Source organism: Anabrus simplex, chromosome 1 (assembly GCF_040414725.1).
Source record: "Anabrus simplex isolate iqAnaSimp1 chromosome 1, ASM4041472v1, whole genome shotgun sequence".
Lineage (NCBI taxonomy): Eukaryota > Metazoa > Arthropoda > Insecta > Orthoptera > Tettigoniidae > Anabrus > Anabrus simplex.
This window is the reverse complement of record NC_090265.1, coordinates 1,335,966,539-1,335,983,151: the sequence shown is the minus strand read 5'-3', so window position 1 is coordinate 1,335,983,151 and position 16,613 is coordinate 1,335,966,539. Positions and strand designations below refer to the sequence as shown.

At 39.8% G+C, this 16,613-nt stretch overlaps 1 protein-coding gene across 1 annotated transcript in view; it reads left to right on the top strand.

Annotated features, from left to right (window-relative positions):
- LOC136858850 (angiotensin-converting enzyme) overlaps positions 1-16,348 on the top strand; it is a 192,855-nt gene extending 176,507 nt beyond the window's left edge. The window contains exon 5 of the mRNA XM_068225754.1: positions 13,796-16,348. Within this exon, the coding sequence (XP_068081855.1) occupies positions 13,796-13,938 (143 nt within the window). The 3' untranslated portion in view covers positions 13,939-16,348. The remainder of the gene's footprint in view (positions 1-13,795) is intronic.
- Positions 16,349-16,613: the final 265 nt, after the last annotated feature.

Sequence of the window (16,613 nt, the reverse complement as noted above, 5' to 3'; positions counted from 1 at the left end):
AATGTCCGCGTCACATTCGAGGACTAGTGTGCACCAATGCCATCTAGATCAAATGTCGACAATTAAACTCGGAATGCCCACTTTTTACATTTTGGCCAGGTATTTGAGTGATATGAACCGCTGTGCGCTGCAACAAACCACAGCAAAGTATCATCCCAGTAACTGTGGAATTAGCCTCACTGTGGATTTATCCGAGCTCCCCCTGTCAAATTGATATAATATTACATTCTAAATTATAGCACAATACATAAGTTCATTAAGACGAGAAAATGACCTAAACTATTAATTCAACAGCAGACTACTGTATATTAGTGAGTTAAATGGATTTGAAGTCAGTATTTAGGACATGAGATCACACGACCTGTCTGGAGAAGTGCATGGTGTGGGAGGAGTAGGGAGTATTGAATGCATTACAAGATGCCACATCCGACAGTCGACCTGTCACTTTCCCAGAGTGCGTGAGAAAGAAACAAGTCAATTATAGTTGAACTGATAAATCTCTCCTGAAAGAGAGTTCGGAAGTACGACCTCTCAGCCTCCACAAGCTCCGGATTTCCTGCACTGGTACTTCCTTCTTCTAAGACTTTCCTTTCGAACTTGCTCTGATTGCATGTGAGTGACCGGTGTTGGGTGTCTAGAAAGAAAGTGAATTTGGAATAGGGATCTGATGGAATCCGACAAGAGTTTTCTCTGAATGAAACTATAGTTTAAATTTCCCATCTCCCCCCCCCCCTCGTCTGAGATAGTTGTTGTACAGTAATGAGTGTTGTCTGCATGAAATTGTAACACATTCTTGTTCCTGATCGCGAAGCAAGGTTGTTTAAACGAGGTAAGATCAAATCAAAAAGTCCTCTGACCTTTTCCTAATAATGAGTGAATAAGAACTGATGTTTCCTCTTGGACTGTATGTCATACACATGAAGCTCGACCTGTCTCAGTCTCGTCCTCGGCTTTGGCAATATGAAAGTGACTGAGGTATGAGCGATGCTAGTAATGGCATTCCCTATGCAGCCAGTCCCTGTTACGAATGGTACGAAAATGTTGCTCATAGGGTCGGTTGGTGCGGGCATTTCAGTGGGCTTGGCAGACTGAGATGTAATAGCAACTTCTGACTCAGTGAGGAAAGCGACGGGAAACTGCCTTACTCCTCATTTCCCTAGTCATCTCTTGAGTAGCACCTTGGCTACTTATTACGGCTGATGGCGGAGCTGTTCAGGTCCACATCAGCCTCCGGGCTGAGCACTCAACATACACATGAAGTAAGGACAAACTAAGAAGTCCACTGAGTCTTCTTCTTCCTGACATTTTTTCCAGTTTATTGTTGGACGGCACTTGGTGTGGACTTCGTCTAGTTTCATTGGCCGGATGCCCTTCCTGACGCCAGCCCTATGTGGAAGATTGTATTCACTACTGGTCGGTAGTGTGGTGTATGTAGATGAAGAGAAGCCAGTTTCCGAGCCAGAGGAATTAATCATTCTCAGTTACCATCCCTGACCCGGCTGGGAATCGAACCTGGGCCCTCTAAGTCAAAAGCCGGTATACTGACTATTTAGTCAAGGAGCCATACGAAGTCCACTGCAAAATATTCAAAATACGATGGCACCTGGGTGAGCCGGCGCTAGTGTTTGATTATTACAGCGGGTAGAGGAGAGTGGGGCGATTAATAGACTGAGTACAGTCATCAGACAAGACGAAAGGGCTATTAGAGAAGGTTCAGACTGAAAAAGCAAGTGGTCACAGATTTCACGCGCTACTGGTGACAGGAGCCAGATGACAGGGCACGGGACTTAGGTCTAAATAAACAGTAGTTCCAGCAATAGCCAAGTGCAATTATATTTTGAACAAGTACTATGAGAATAAGGACTACTTTTGTTTCATAGAGACTCTTCTTGTCTACCTTAAATGGAGGTATACAAAGTGCTTCACTGCCTCTCTGGGATACACATATAATCATGGAATCAACATAATTATCGTGGAATCAACATAATTGCGATTAAATGTTGAAAATAAAATCACCTACCGCACTCGATCGAAATTTCAAGTGCACAGGCAATAGAAGCATGCCTTTCGTTTCCTCTTCATTATTTTTGGTCATTGTTGTACTCGTTAGGGGCTGCCTAGCCGAGGCGGTATACTTATAAGTACGTGGGCTTGATTCTTGGTTAGTATTTGCACTTCCGGAGGGCCGCATGGATGTTAGGTTCTCTCGTTGTCGGCCTACACCATGTTGAATCACTGAGTGATTCCTGAGGTCAAGCACGGCCAGGCATAGGACCGATTACTCCATCCCGCTTATTACAGTACTTATCCCGCCTGGTGGCCTTGGCTGTTAAGGCATCAAGGTTATATGGTTAGCGGGTTCGAGTCCCACTGAGAGAAAAAATGGCACCATCACAATGTTGGTCGGCAGGGTAGAAGGGGTGGTGGTATAATTTTTTTTCTAATCACTAGATTGCGCGCCAAAAGCCTGAATTCAATATCAGACATCTCTACATTGTTCATATGGAGTTCATATGGCTTGATGGTGATTCGTCTGTCGGATGGGGACGTAAAGCTTCGAGTAGATGTTATTCGACAGGATTAGAGTACGTGCCGACACCAAGTTTCACCCTCTCCCTACCTCATCATCACATTCAGGCGTGCAGGTCTCCCTTGGGTGTCAAATAGAAAGACCTGCACCAAGCGAGCCGAACACACTAAAAGCCGTACGATAAATATCTAACAACACTATTATTGTAAACGTTAGGGATGAAGGAGGCCTGTACAATCCACTCTTCCAGTCTCCTCCTGTGTTCAAGATTCTGGAATCAAATTCCGGCGCAATCAGTTGGCTACTACAGGTCTGGGTCAATGGATTTACTGGTACATAAAATAACTCCTTTACAAGTCAAAATTTTGGCACTTAATCGTTTCATAAAGTCGATAATAGTTGACGGAACGTAAATAACCCGTGGAACATAGGACCCACTGAGGGCGTTGACCTGTCAAGATGTCTGCCGCCCAGCAAAATGGCCTAAAAAATATTGGAGCTCCAAGTAGTCAGCGTGACGACATACTCAACTGTATTACTTGGCTTGTCATGACCGGAACCACTGCCTCTAGTATCAGACTGTTCCTCAGTTGGTTTCACAATATCGAATGAATCCCATTCTAGCCCTCATTTCAGGATTACAATACTTGGAAAAGACGTGAATCGAACTGGGGACCTAGGAATAAATGGTAGGTATCCTAACCGTACACCACAGTACTAACAAACATGACAGTGTACAGTACTATTATTAATATATTATAATATGGAGTCATCCATCACAGATTACTACTTTTGTGCATACTATATTCTCTTCGGCATTTACACTATTGCCTCTCGCTAATCACTGGAACCTCATGTTGGGAAGATCCGATGAAGAGGAGATGTCGTACCAAGGAAGTTCCATAAAATATAGCAGGTTTTCACGGGAGCAACCCTTTCAAGTCTGTCATAAGTGGATAAGTTAGAAGTAAACAACTTAAAGCCGATACCTGTACATGATAAAACTATTGGAAAAGTGGCTACAAACTGAAGTTTCTACAAGCGTTTTATTTCTGTTAACATTTCGTTGTAATTTGATATTTGTATTACTATTATGTAGATTGTAAGTGTTTGAACAGCCATTCTCTACAAGAAATCTCTGAAAAACAGTAAATCCTGTAATATTATTATTCTGTAAGATCAGACTTCCAAGACTTATGAAATGTGAAATGTCGTCTGTTATCTTCTGATGGTGACATCCTTTATAACTTCTCTGTCACAAAGAAGTTCATAGATTGAACTTTCAAACACTGTTTCTGGTTCGCATTTCCAATAGCTAGAGGATGAGGGAAGAAGATTATTCTGAAAGAAAATTTCTGGTTGATGATTTTTGTTATTTCGTCGTATCAGTGTTTGGAGTCTAATGTAAATAGATGTGATATAGTGTTCATGTTCACTGTAGACTTCTGTGATTTTCAACGTTCAGTCTGCAAGCCTCTGGAAATGAGCAGTGCACATTTAGAATCCTCTACCGCTGTGGATTCTTCTACAGTTCTTATCTTGAAATCATTAAGAACTGAGTCGAACCATATTCTCTTTGGTTTCACTCTGTTTCCCTTACCCTCCGTACTTGAGTCCATTATTCTTCTACGTAGTTCATCCACGACCATTCACTTCACCTTCACCTGACGCCAGCTTCGAAACTGATTCATGCGCACAACTTCATTCATTGAGTTCATTCCTCACATAACTTTTAACTCTTCATTTGTGAGTGTCCTCCTATCACTGTTACCTCCTGTTTTTTGACATAAATTATTCTCACTTTCTTTATCTTAGTTACCTACAGTTTATAAATACCACTTGCAAACCGTATTATACCCATCAATGGACATGTTGGATATTGTGCAAATCAAATGCCAACACTGGGCATATTTTAGATCTTGGTGTAGCAGAGTACTAAACATGAAAAATTGTCATTTTGCACAAGTTTTTATCTGTACTGCACAATATTGTTTTCAATTAGAATAAACTTCCATCATTTAAGTAAGTCAATGCAATTGTAAAAAGTTATTTTACCACACTGTGCGGCAAAACTTATTAAGTTCAAAGTCCTTTTCCGAGTTTGGTAAAATCCAGTTCTGAAATTATTTCATTTTCCGTCATTTCTGCGTATATGCATTGTGGCGTACAATAACTAAACTTGTACTGCTTCGTGATTACTTTCCTGGTTTAGCTATAATCGGATATTTGCTTCTGTAATAATTTTTTTCAGTGGCCATAATGTGTTTCGCAACGATACTTTTTATATTATACTAGCAAATGTACCCGTGCTTCGCTACGGTATTCTGCACTGTATACGAATATTGAAGTAAATACTGTACATGCAGTAAATAAGATTGTTTTAAAATAGCATGTCTCTTAGCGTTATCCGAGAAACAGCATGGTGAGGTCCCCATACGTTGTTTCCAATGTAAAGTGCTTGTTACGGATTTGTGATGATAACGACAGACTCACTTGCCTACTGCCATTCACAATCGAGTTGGGAAGTTTACATTATAATTGCAGGCCCCATTGCCTACTGCGTGGTCACAATCGATTTGGGGAGTTTCCGTTACAATGGCAGCCCCTTTCCTACTTCCAGACATATTACAAATTGAGGAGTTTTTATTATAATGACAGGAAACTTCCCTACAACCAGTCAAAATTGACTTGTGCAGTTATCATTATAATGACAGGCCCATTTTCCAACTGCCAGCCAGCTTACTGCCAGTCACACCAAGTTGGTGAGTTTCCATCAAAATAGCAGGCCAGTATGCCTAATGCCAGTCACATTTTAGATGGGTACATCTGTTTATAACTGCGGGAACGCTTGCCTACAGCCAAACACAATCGGGTAAGGGGAGTTTTGAACAAAACTGCATGATCCCTTGCCTTCTGCAAGTCAAATCGAGAACTGAATTATTCATTACAATGGTAGGCCTGCCTTATTAATGCCAGTTACACAGGAATTGGAGAAGGACCCCATTCCTACTGCCAGTCAAAGTCGGTGTGGGGAGAACTGATAACAACAGCAGACACACCCTTTCTCGACCGTTACAAAATCGACATCAGTGAATATATATAGTTCGACATTCGAAAGTATGTGCTTGTTTACAATATTGCAGACCTTCATTTACAGATTAACTGCTGCTAAACGGTACATCATATTGAGAAAAGATTGTACCATAAGACGCCGGATTTAGCGGCTTAAATTGCTGGTCTTATGATATCTCATCTATTCATGGGTCAGATTGAGTTAGAAACGTGGAATAGGGTAAAATTTGTGTAAGATTATCTCACATTGCATTGCTTTTCGGATAATTAAGTGACAGCTACATACATAGCATTTGGCTCACATATGGCTACTGGGTGGACCAATTTTCGTGTAGAGTTTGATGATTCTATCTTTCCTATAAATGATGGAAGGTATGAATTATGTATGTGAAAAGTCCAAATTTACTTAACATCGAGAGATAGAGAAAAATCAAACGTAAAAGGGATAGAAATACGACAAAAATTCGTAAGACCAAGGTTGTAGATCACTCCAAATTGAACGGGGATTGTGCCATCCGTTATGTGATAATACTTCCCGAAGGTCTGCACCATCATTAAAAATGCCTCCATATTTCAATATTCTTCGGGATAAAAAGGGGAAAAATTTAAAGATATTGGAAGTTTTCCGTCCGTTACAAGCTAAAACGTATAATTTTGCCAAATTTCAATATCCTTCTTCGACTGGCAGATTATGCCGCAATCTGGGTTTTCGGTGAGGAGTGTAAAAATTAGGACTTTCAAGAAACTAAACCAAAAATATGCAGATAGTCATTATTACCCCTTCAACGTGTAACTGTACGAAATTTCGCCAAAATAGTCAATGTACAGGCACACAGTCATTACGATTTTATTTACATAGATAGATAAGGAACCTGCTCCACGTACAACACCTTTTGGGCTATATCCGCTGGACTTAACCTGAAAAACGGACCGTTTATGATATCTCCCTTATTAATCCTCCTGTCAAAAAAATGCACATGAAAACAAGTTTTAGAGATGGAATTCCATCACGTTTGGTCGATTTCCTGTCAGGTTGGTCTTGTACTGTATATATTGTGTAAGAGTAAAATCCCCATTTCGGTTCCCTATAAACCGCCAGTCCATTCCGGGAACATGAAATGTTATTGACGATTAACACCTACCGTTGGACAGGTGGATGTTAAGTTAAAGTTTGACTCAAATATTTTCAGTAGTTTTCAAGTTGTAAAGAATACGCTTTACACGCACCCGCTCTTGAGTTAAGTCCGGTGGGACTTGTACCGGAAAACGGTCCGTTAATGATATCTCCCTCGTATTGAAATGATGCACATGAGGAAAAAGGCTTAGAAATTAATTTCCATTAAGGCAGGTAAATTTACATTAAGTCTGGTTGTGTATATTTTGTGGGAATTCAAAATCACGGTTTCGGTTTCGTATAATCCCCCAGTCAATTCAGGGATTTAGAAACAATATTTGCCCTAAAACCTACCAAAGGACAGGTGGATTCTAAATATCAAGTTTGGTGGAAATATATCCAGTAGTTTCCAAGTTATAGACAAACAGACAAACAAACAAACAAACAGACAGACACAAAAACTAGCAGATGGTCATTATTACACCTGAAACGGATAACTGTACGGAAATTTCGCCAAAATATTCAATGTACAGACACACTCTAGAAGTGCAGACCTTTATTTCGATAGTTACTGCTTTGAAACTTTACGACGTATCTACAAACGGACTTCACCATCAGACGCCCCTTTCAGTGCTCTACATGGTTGGTCCTATGACATCTTCTCGTATCACCTATATTTATGTTTTAGATTGAGTTAGATTCATTGAATGGGGTGATATTTTGTACAGTTTTCACATACTATTTTTTTATTTTTGATACTCATGTGACAGCTAGAATGATAAAATTTGGCCATCACATGGCCACTGGTCATGTCAATGTGCGTGCTGAATGTCATGATTCTACCTTTCCTATAAGTGTGCCAAATGATAACATATACGTGTAAAAGTACAAAATCAACTTGAAATCGAGAAATACAGCTGTATTTAACCTATTAGGGATAGAAATACAACGAAAATTCATAGGACAAAAGTTGTAGATCTCTCCAAAATGAAACGCCATTTGCTTTCTGACTTGTGATATGACTTACTGATTAGCCACCAATTACCCCGAAACGAAGGTCTGCACCGTCGTTAAAATTGCATCCATAGTTCGGAATATGCCTGGGTCAAAAGTTATACATTTGCATAGCTTAGAATATTTCCTCAAAGAAAAGAGTGTCCAGCATTCGGGATTAGCACTCGCATACATACGTGGTAATTAAGCAAGAAAATAATACAGTTTAGTAAGTTGAAATTAATAGAAAATGCATTATAACTGAGGACATCCGGATGACGACAAATATGTAAATACCAAGTGAATGTATACACATACATACGTACATTCATTATCATTATAGACTGTTATGCCTTTCAGCGTTCAGTCTGCAAGCCTCTGAGAATTTACTAAACGTCGCCACAATCCTCGATTTGCAACTAGTGTTGTGGCCTCATTTAGTTCTATACCTCTTAAATCGTTAGACACCGAGTCTAACCATCGTCGTCTTGGTCTCCCTCTACTTCTCTTACCCTCCATAGCAGAGTCCATTATTCTCCTAGGTAACCTATCCTCCTCCATTCGCCTCACATGACCCCACCACCGAAGCCGGTCTATGCGTACAGCTTCATTCATCGAGATCATTCCTAAATTAGCCTTTATCGCCTCATTCCGAGTACCCTCCTGCCATTGTTCCCACCTGTTTGTACCAGCAATCATTCTCGCTACTTTCATGTCTGTTACTTCTAACTTATGAATAAGATATCCTGAGTCAACCCAGCTTTCGCTCCCGTAAAGCAAAGTTGGTCTGAAAACAGACCGATGTAAAGATAGTTTCGTCTGGGAGCTGACTTCCTTCTTACAGAACACTGCTGATCGCAACTGCGAGCTCACTGCATTAGCTTTACTACACCTTGATTCAATCTCACTTACTATATTACCATCCTGAGAGAACACACAACCTAAATACTTGGAATTATCGACCTGTTCTAGCTTTGTATCACCAATCTGACATTCGGTTCTGTTGAATTTCTTACCTACTGACATCAATTTAGTCTTCGAGAGGCTAATTTTCATACCATACTCATTGCACCTATTTTCAAGTTCCGAGATATTAGACTGCAGGCTTTCGGCACAGTCTGCCATTAGACCAAGTCGTCAGCATAGGCCAAACTGCTTACTACCTTTCCACCTAACTGAATCCCTCCCTGCCATTTTATACCTTTCAGCAGATGATCCATGTAAACTACAAACAGCAAAGGTGAAAGACTACAGCCTTGTCTAACTCCTGTAAGTACCCTGAACCAAGAACTCATTCTACCATCAATTCTCACTGAAGCCCAATTGTCAACATAAATGCCTTTGATTGATTTTAATAAACTACCTTTAATTCCATAGTCCCCCAGTATGACAAATATCTTTACCCTCGGTACCCTGTCATATGCTTTCTCTAGATCTACGAAACATAAACACAACTGCCTATTCCTCTCGTAGCATTTTTCAATTACCTGGCGCATACTGAAAATCTGATCCTGACAGCCTCTCTGTGGTCTGAAACCACACTGGTTTTCATCCAACTTCCTCTCAACGACTGATCGCACCCTCCCTTCCAGGATGCCAGTGAATACTCTGCCTGGTATACTAGGTTCGAACCCCACTGTCGGCAGCCCTGAAAATGGTTTTCCGTGGTTTCCCATTTTCACACCAGGCAAATGCTGGGGCTGTACCTTAATTAAGGCCACGGCCGCTTCCTTCCCACTCCTAGCCCTTTCCCGTCCCACCGTCGCCATAAGACCTATCTGTGTCGGTGCGACGTAAAGTAACTAGCAAAAAAAAACAAACTAGTCAATGAGATACCTCGATAGTTGTTGCAATCCCTCCTGTTCCCTTCCTTATAGATAGGTGCAATTACTGCTTTTGTCCAATCTGAAGGTTCCTTACCAACACTCCACGCTAATTTTACTACTCTATGAAGCCATTTCATCCCTGCCTTCCCACTGTACTTCACCATTTCAGGTCTAATTTCATCTATTCCTGCTGCCTTAAGACAATGGAGTTTATTTACTATCCTTTCCACTTCCTCAAGCATAATTTCACCAACATCCTTTTCCTCCTCCCCATGAGCTTGGCTGTTTGCAACACCACCATGATGATTTCCTTTTACATTGGGAAGATGTTCAAAATATTCCCTCCACCTCTCCAGTGATTCCCTGGGATCTATTATGAGTTCACCTGAATTACTCAAAACACTGTTCATTTCCTTTTCCCCTCCCTTCCTAAAATTTTTTATTACTGTCCAGAAAGGTTTCCCTGCTGCTTGGCCTAGCCTTTCCAGGTTATTACCAAAATCTTCCCATGACTTCTTTTTGGATTCAACAACTATTTGTCTCGCTCTGTTTCTTTCATCTACGTACCAATCCCTGTCTGCCTTGGCCCTTGTTTGGAGCAATTTCTGATAAGCCTTCTTTTTACGTTTACAGGCTGCTCTCACTTCATCATTCCACCAAGATATTCGCCTTTTCCCTTCTTTACACACAGTTGTTCCTAGGCATTCCCTTGCTGTTTCTATTACAGCATCCCTGTATGACACCCATTCACTTTCCATATCCTGAACCTGCTTACTGTCTACTGTTCGAAACTTCTCACTAATCATATCCATGTACTTCTGTCTCATTTCCTCGTCCTGGAGACTTTCTAACCTTATTCGTTTGCAGACAGATTTCACTTTCTCTACCCTAGGCCTAGAGATACTTAGTTCACTACAGATCAGATAGTGGTCTGTATCATCGAAAAATCCGCGAAAAACTCGTACATTCCTAACAGATTTCCTGAATGCGAAGTCTGTTAAGATATAGTCTATTATGGATCTGGTACCCCTAGCCTCCCATGTGTAGCAGTGAATAGCCTTATGCTTGAAGAATGTATTCATAACAGCTAAACCCATACCAGCACAGAAGTCCAGCAAACGCTTCCCATTCCCATTAACTTCCATATCTTTCCCACATTTACCAATCACCCTTTCGTATCCTTCAGTTCTATTCCCAACTCTCGCATTGAAATCGCCCATTAGCACTATTCTATCCTTGCTGTTGACCCTGACCACGATGTCACTCAATGCTTCATAAAACTTGTCAACTTCATCCTCATCTGCACCCTCACATGGTGAATACACGGACACAATTCTTGTCCTAATTCCTCCCACTGACAAATCTACCCACATCATTCGCTCATTTACGTGCCTAACAGAAACTATGTTGCGTGCAATGGTATTCCTGATAAAGAGCCCTACCCCAGACTCTGCCCCTCCCTTTCTAACACCCGTCAAGTACACTTTATAATCTCCTATCCCTTCCTCATTATCTCCCCTCACCCGAATATCACTTACTCCTAGCACATCCAGATGCATCCTCTTTGCTGACTCAGCCAGTTCTACCTTCTTTCTTCCATAAGCCCCATTAATATTGATAGCTCCCCGTCGAATTCCATTTCGTTCGCCAAGTTGTTTCCAAGGAGTCCCTCGCCTGTCAAATAGGAGTGGAACTCCATTACTCCCATAAGTCCGAGGCTTGCTTAAAGTGTTCTGAGCTCGGTAAATTCATGAAGCAGGATGCTGTCCTACTTGCACATAGTCCAAGTGAGGATCTCTCCTCTAACGGGTTATGGACCACCGGTGAATTGCATAGTACTAGCCGCCTGAGCACAAGGAGGGCCACGACTCAGAATATGTCCGAGATGCCCACTCCCATTCCATAGCAACTGGTATCCCGACTCTCAGGACCACTTACTAGGCCACTCAGCCGTTGCCCATGGTTCACGAATTAGGACGTGACTACAGTAACCCACAAACATAGAAAATCAAATGCTCCTCAATAAATTATGCGGGTGTGAGTTATGGATATAAGAAAGCGATAATCGGAGAGAAATTTAGGCGCAGGGATTCTTAGGTAATCAGATAAGAAGATGAATATTTGTGTTATTACTTAAGCTATTCGAGGACGGTTATAACCTCCAATGATATTCCACCAATATCCCGCAGAATGGTCGATTGACGACTCTCTTGCTTTCTACCCAAGGAACAACCACGAATTTAAAGGAATGATCAGGAAAATGGCAGTACGTTACTTCCCTGCTGGCAAGCAGTCAGAGACGTTGCCATGGTAACCCATATATTCGTTGTCGGTCTGTCGGTCACTCAATGCAGAGCATGGTATTGGCAGAAAATAGTAAATATCTCCGTCATTTGAAGAGTAAGGTAAATTGTGAACATGACAAAAATTGTTTATAATGAAGAGACCTTTCACATGCGGTCCACAGAGTTTACAGAAAATCAATAGTATAAGAGAAAATGGAGGAAAACCGTTGTGGTTTTCCTATAAAACCCCCGTCTTTTCAAAGATTTTAAAATGATATGCATATCGAAACCTTCTCCGGGATGTGTATACTCTAAACATGAAGTTTGGTTGAGATCTATCCAGCCGTTTCGACGTGATGATGGAACAGACAAACAAACAAACAAACAAACAAACAAACAAACAAACAAACAAACAAACAAACAAACAAACAAACAAACAAACAGACAAACAGACACGAAAAGTAAAAACTACCGATTCGGTCTTGAGTTGACTTAAAACGGATAGATATTCGAAAACTTGGCAAAACAAAAGGAATTACAGACAGCGGACCCCCTACAACTTTATTTATAAGATTATATATGTCAGTCTGTCTTTTACTCCCACATGGTAATCTTAAAATAATTTAATCTCCCTTCTTACAGAATCCAATGAATCCCAGCAGTGAGCTCACTTTTATTCGATTTCATTTACTGTACTACCATTCAGGAAAGTATTTGAAATGGATCACCTTTTCCGGATTTCTGTTTCTCATGTGGTAATCAATCTCGTATCTTGTGTAATCTTTTATGTGTCTTCCTTATGGCAACATGTTAATCTTCGAAATGTAAATTTTCCATGCGCCACTCTCTGTATTTCCTTACAAGTTTCTCAACAGAGTCCGGCCAGATCATCAGCATAAGCCAAACTGCTTACTATATTTTCGCCCGGCTGAATATCTATCAACAATTCTGATATACTGAGTATTTCAGTAAATGGTCCATGTGAGCTCCTATTGTGGATGAGTGGTAGAGTGTAGGACTCCGGATCCCAAGATTGCGAGTTCGAACCCGGAAGAGGTAGTCAGAATGGCAGAAAAATTCCATTTGACACTCCATGTCGTGAAAAGGGGAATATAAAAGATATGTGGTGACACATTTGGTTTTTACCCGAAAACATTAGTTAAAACTCACCCGTAGGTCAGCCAGAAGAAAGTTCCGATTTCTCTGCCACTGGTAGAGTGAAAAGGAACGTCGATGTTGACATACAGGCAGTCTAAAATGGCGTAAATTTAAAATGTCTGCAACACGCCAGCTGTGGCCATATTATTATTATTATTATTATTATTATTATTATTATTATTATTATTATTATTATTATTATTATTATTATTATTAATGGTTCATGGATTCATGTAAACGATAAAAAGTGAAGAACTTACAGACAACAGTATGGAAATAAGACCGACATTTTTCACTCCTGGGAGGAGAACCAAAGAAATCGTTGCGCTGAAGTAATAAGCAATTTTACAGCCTTATGACGGTCAATAAATCCACTGCTTAGCCCCTCAAACAATTGCACCATGCCTAGTAGATATGAGTGACTTAGGTCTTGTGACGATGTCAAGGGTCAGAGATACCAGAACATCTTGGAAGTGTCACTAGGTGTACCTAACTTGCTGGCTAACAGTGTATGGAGCGATATTCTCGGTTTATGATTATAGTATTTACTGACATCGTTATTCGTCTTTAAAAAAGTTGTTATCCTTGCCTTGCCGTTAAGGTTCTTTTGAAATCATGAATCGTAGTTTATTACATCAGTTAACCACCTCGTGATACCATTTAATGACAGCATTTTTCATGGGGGTTTATATCAACTTATGTTAACAATACTTCATTAATCATTATTATCACTATCATTGTGATTGTAATCATAAAATGCTCTGACTATTCTGAATGAAGTTACCGAATGGGCTAATTTCTCTTTCTTTTTGCACAGATGGAGATTACTGCAGAACCAGTCTCGAAACAGCCGGCTTGCAGGTGACTGGAGGGTATTATAATGCTGCTCCTGGTCTTCAGATACGCTACGATAATATGATTGTTGGGGCCGTGATTGTGATGCTGCTTTGTTTCCTGTAATATTTATTGGCGAAGTGAATAGCAACAACACTGAACTGCCTTGATGTTTCTGCAACCACATCATTCAAGAACAAAATATTTTTGAATTATTAAACTACAATGACTATTTTAATATTCTATACCATGTGCCTTGTGAATTTATATTGCTCACATGTAACTGTGGGAATGTGATCTGTAAAATGATACTGAGAGAAGCAAGTTCATGGCCAACTTGAGTAATGCACTTGGCCTCAGCAATTTTCTAGTTTGGTGGTCATGCATTTTGTATAGCAACTTCATACTTCATGCCATGTTTGGTCCATTCTCCACAAACTACGTGTTATGTCAATCAAATGTTCCCAGAAATAGCTCCAGACAGTGTCGGTAATGTGTTTTTTGAAGTGTGATACCTTTTGTTACCACCAATGATAAACTAATGGAAATGTGGTACACTGTATTAAGCGCTGCTCAGTGAAGTTGCCCACAGTCATGTCAAAGTCTGCTAGATAAAGTCAAAATGATTATATGTGCTTTGCTCTCCTATCAAGAACATACTATTACACAATTACGCCAGAGAATGACTGACATTTTAAAAATAGCTATTAATTTTTGAGGAATGTACACCTATGGTTGTATTTAATATGTAATATAATCTGCCTTTAAATGACCTTGTAGATTCATAACAACATTTCGAAGACTGCTGCGTAATTCTCTGTAAATGTCGCTGTGGGGCGAGGTTCCATAGCCCTCATCGTTATCCAACTGTATCACTCCGGGATGAAAAGAGTGAAGATCATCACTTCGGCCTCCTCTCACTCCTACTCTTATATTATATATTACCTTTTGTTAAAAATATGTCACATATGAAGTGAAAGAGTTAGCACGAATCCCAGACTAACTACTAGTGATAAAATGTAACTTATGATTTCTCTCCACTTCATACTCCCTTCAACCTTACTTTTATATTTGTGTTAATTTTTTATTTTGTTTTATATTTGTAACAAAGGGTAATAAATTATATAAGAATAAGTTAGATGTTAGAGGAGGTTGTCTTTCCATCCTTGAAACTTATTATAGTATGCAATATCTGATGAGAAATCCTGTAAATTAACATTTATACATTTGTAATGATAAATGTGAGGCATTTCTTTGCAATAAACATAAAAACATTTATTTCAGAATGATTTATACCCAGACCTATGTAGATAATTGAGAAGCTTTAATACAGATACTTGAACTGTAAGGTTGAACAGCTAATATTACTGATAGACAACATTTATTCGTTTATCATTCAATTCGGTATTTTAATTTCGCCATTTCCTCTGTAAATTTATGCTGACTACTTTAAAGCAGTGGCGGCTGGTAATTTGGAAATGTGGTGATGCACAATGGAAGGGAGTGTGAATATACTTTAAATTTAAGAAATTATAACCTAAGGTCATTGAAATTCGTTGTAGTAAGTAAAATGGCTAAGTAAAAGCATATTATTTGTACAGAAAGTTTATCATTCAAACGAAAAGGAAAATCGTGCACATTCACTATACAGCAGCAAATATTTGGAATCGTTTTCGTTCAACAGCTATAACTGAAATGCAACATTCCTGATCTATCAGAAGGCAACGGAGATAGAAGCATGACGAGTTCTGCTATCTCTTGACAGGATGAGAGCTCACGAAAATGGCTTCAGAACAACAATGCGTTAGTACTTTGTTATCGAGAACAATATCTTAATTACGGTGCTCTGTGTGTATGTACGTTGCATTTGTACAAGATATGCGACAGTATAATGCACAAGCCGAACAACTAGAATATTCACACCACAATAGCCCACTTCAAACAAAGAAAAAATCCTATGTTATTTTAGTTCCTTTTGCCAGTATATTGGTACCGATGTCAGGGAGTTTGGCAAATCTTTCTCAATCGAAAGGAAAGCCATACCTCTCACTTCCTGTCCCCACACTGGCCGAAATCCTCAACAAAATAATTGTCCGTTAAGTCTGCACTTGCCTGCAAACCTGCTGCAAAATTGAAAGCTCCTGGTGATTCCTAGCTTCCTACAGACGTAAAATACAAGACCCTAGCTGTAAATAATCATGAATGAGGATGGTAAAATCATTATCTACTGAAAGAATCGGAAACTGAGGAAAATAACTGGGCTTTGCACAAACCTGCAACCCCACTGAGAAGCCGCCCCTGCTTTCAGGATAATTAGTATTTAATGTACCGGCTGCTTCAGATACATACTTCGCAGTAGAATGAGTAGTCTACTTGGTCAGATGTAGGTACTTTCATTGTGATGCAGGAAACGGCTACCCGCAACAACATGAGATAGAGAAGTTTGTGAATGTTGGAGAGACTACGGGCTGACCGGGAACTCGACTTGCTGAAACGACGCGCGACGGCTCTGTGCGTTGTTCAGGGTACGGTACAAAAAGACCATAATATGATTAATAGTACTTAATGTGTGTGTGAATCAAGAAGGGGTTATTTTGAACATTTGTTGTGATGAAACATGCAACAATATATATATTATGATTTATGATTTACCTTTCAATTCCCTTTCCATACAATTGCGCCTGCGAGATGCGGCAACCCAACATACTGCACAGTATGTATCTGAAGCATCGGTATTTTAATAAAAATAATAGTATTATTATAGGTATTATGGTTTTAATAGAAATTCAAGAATGTATTAT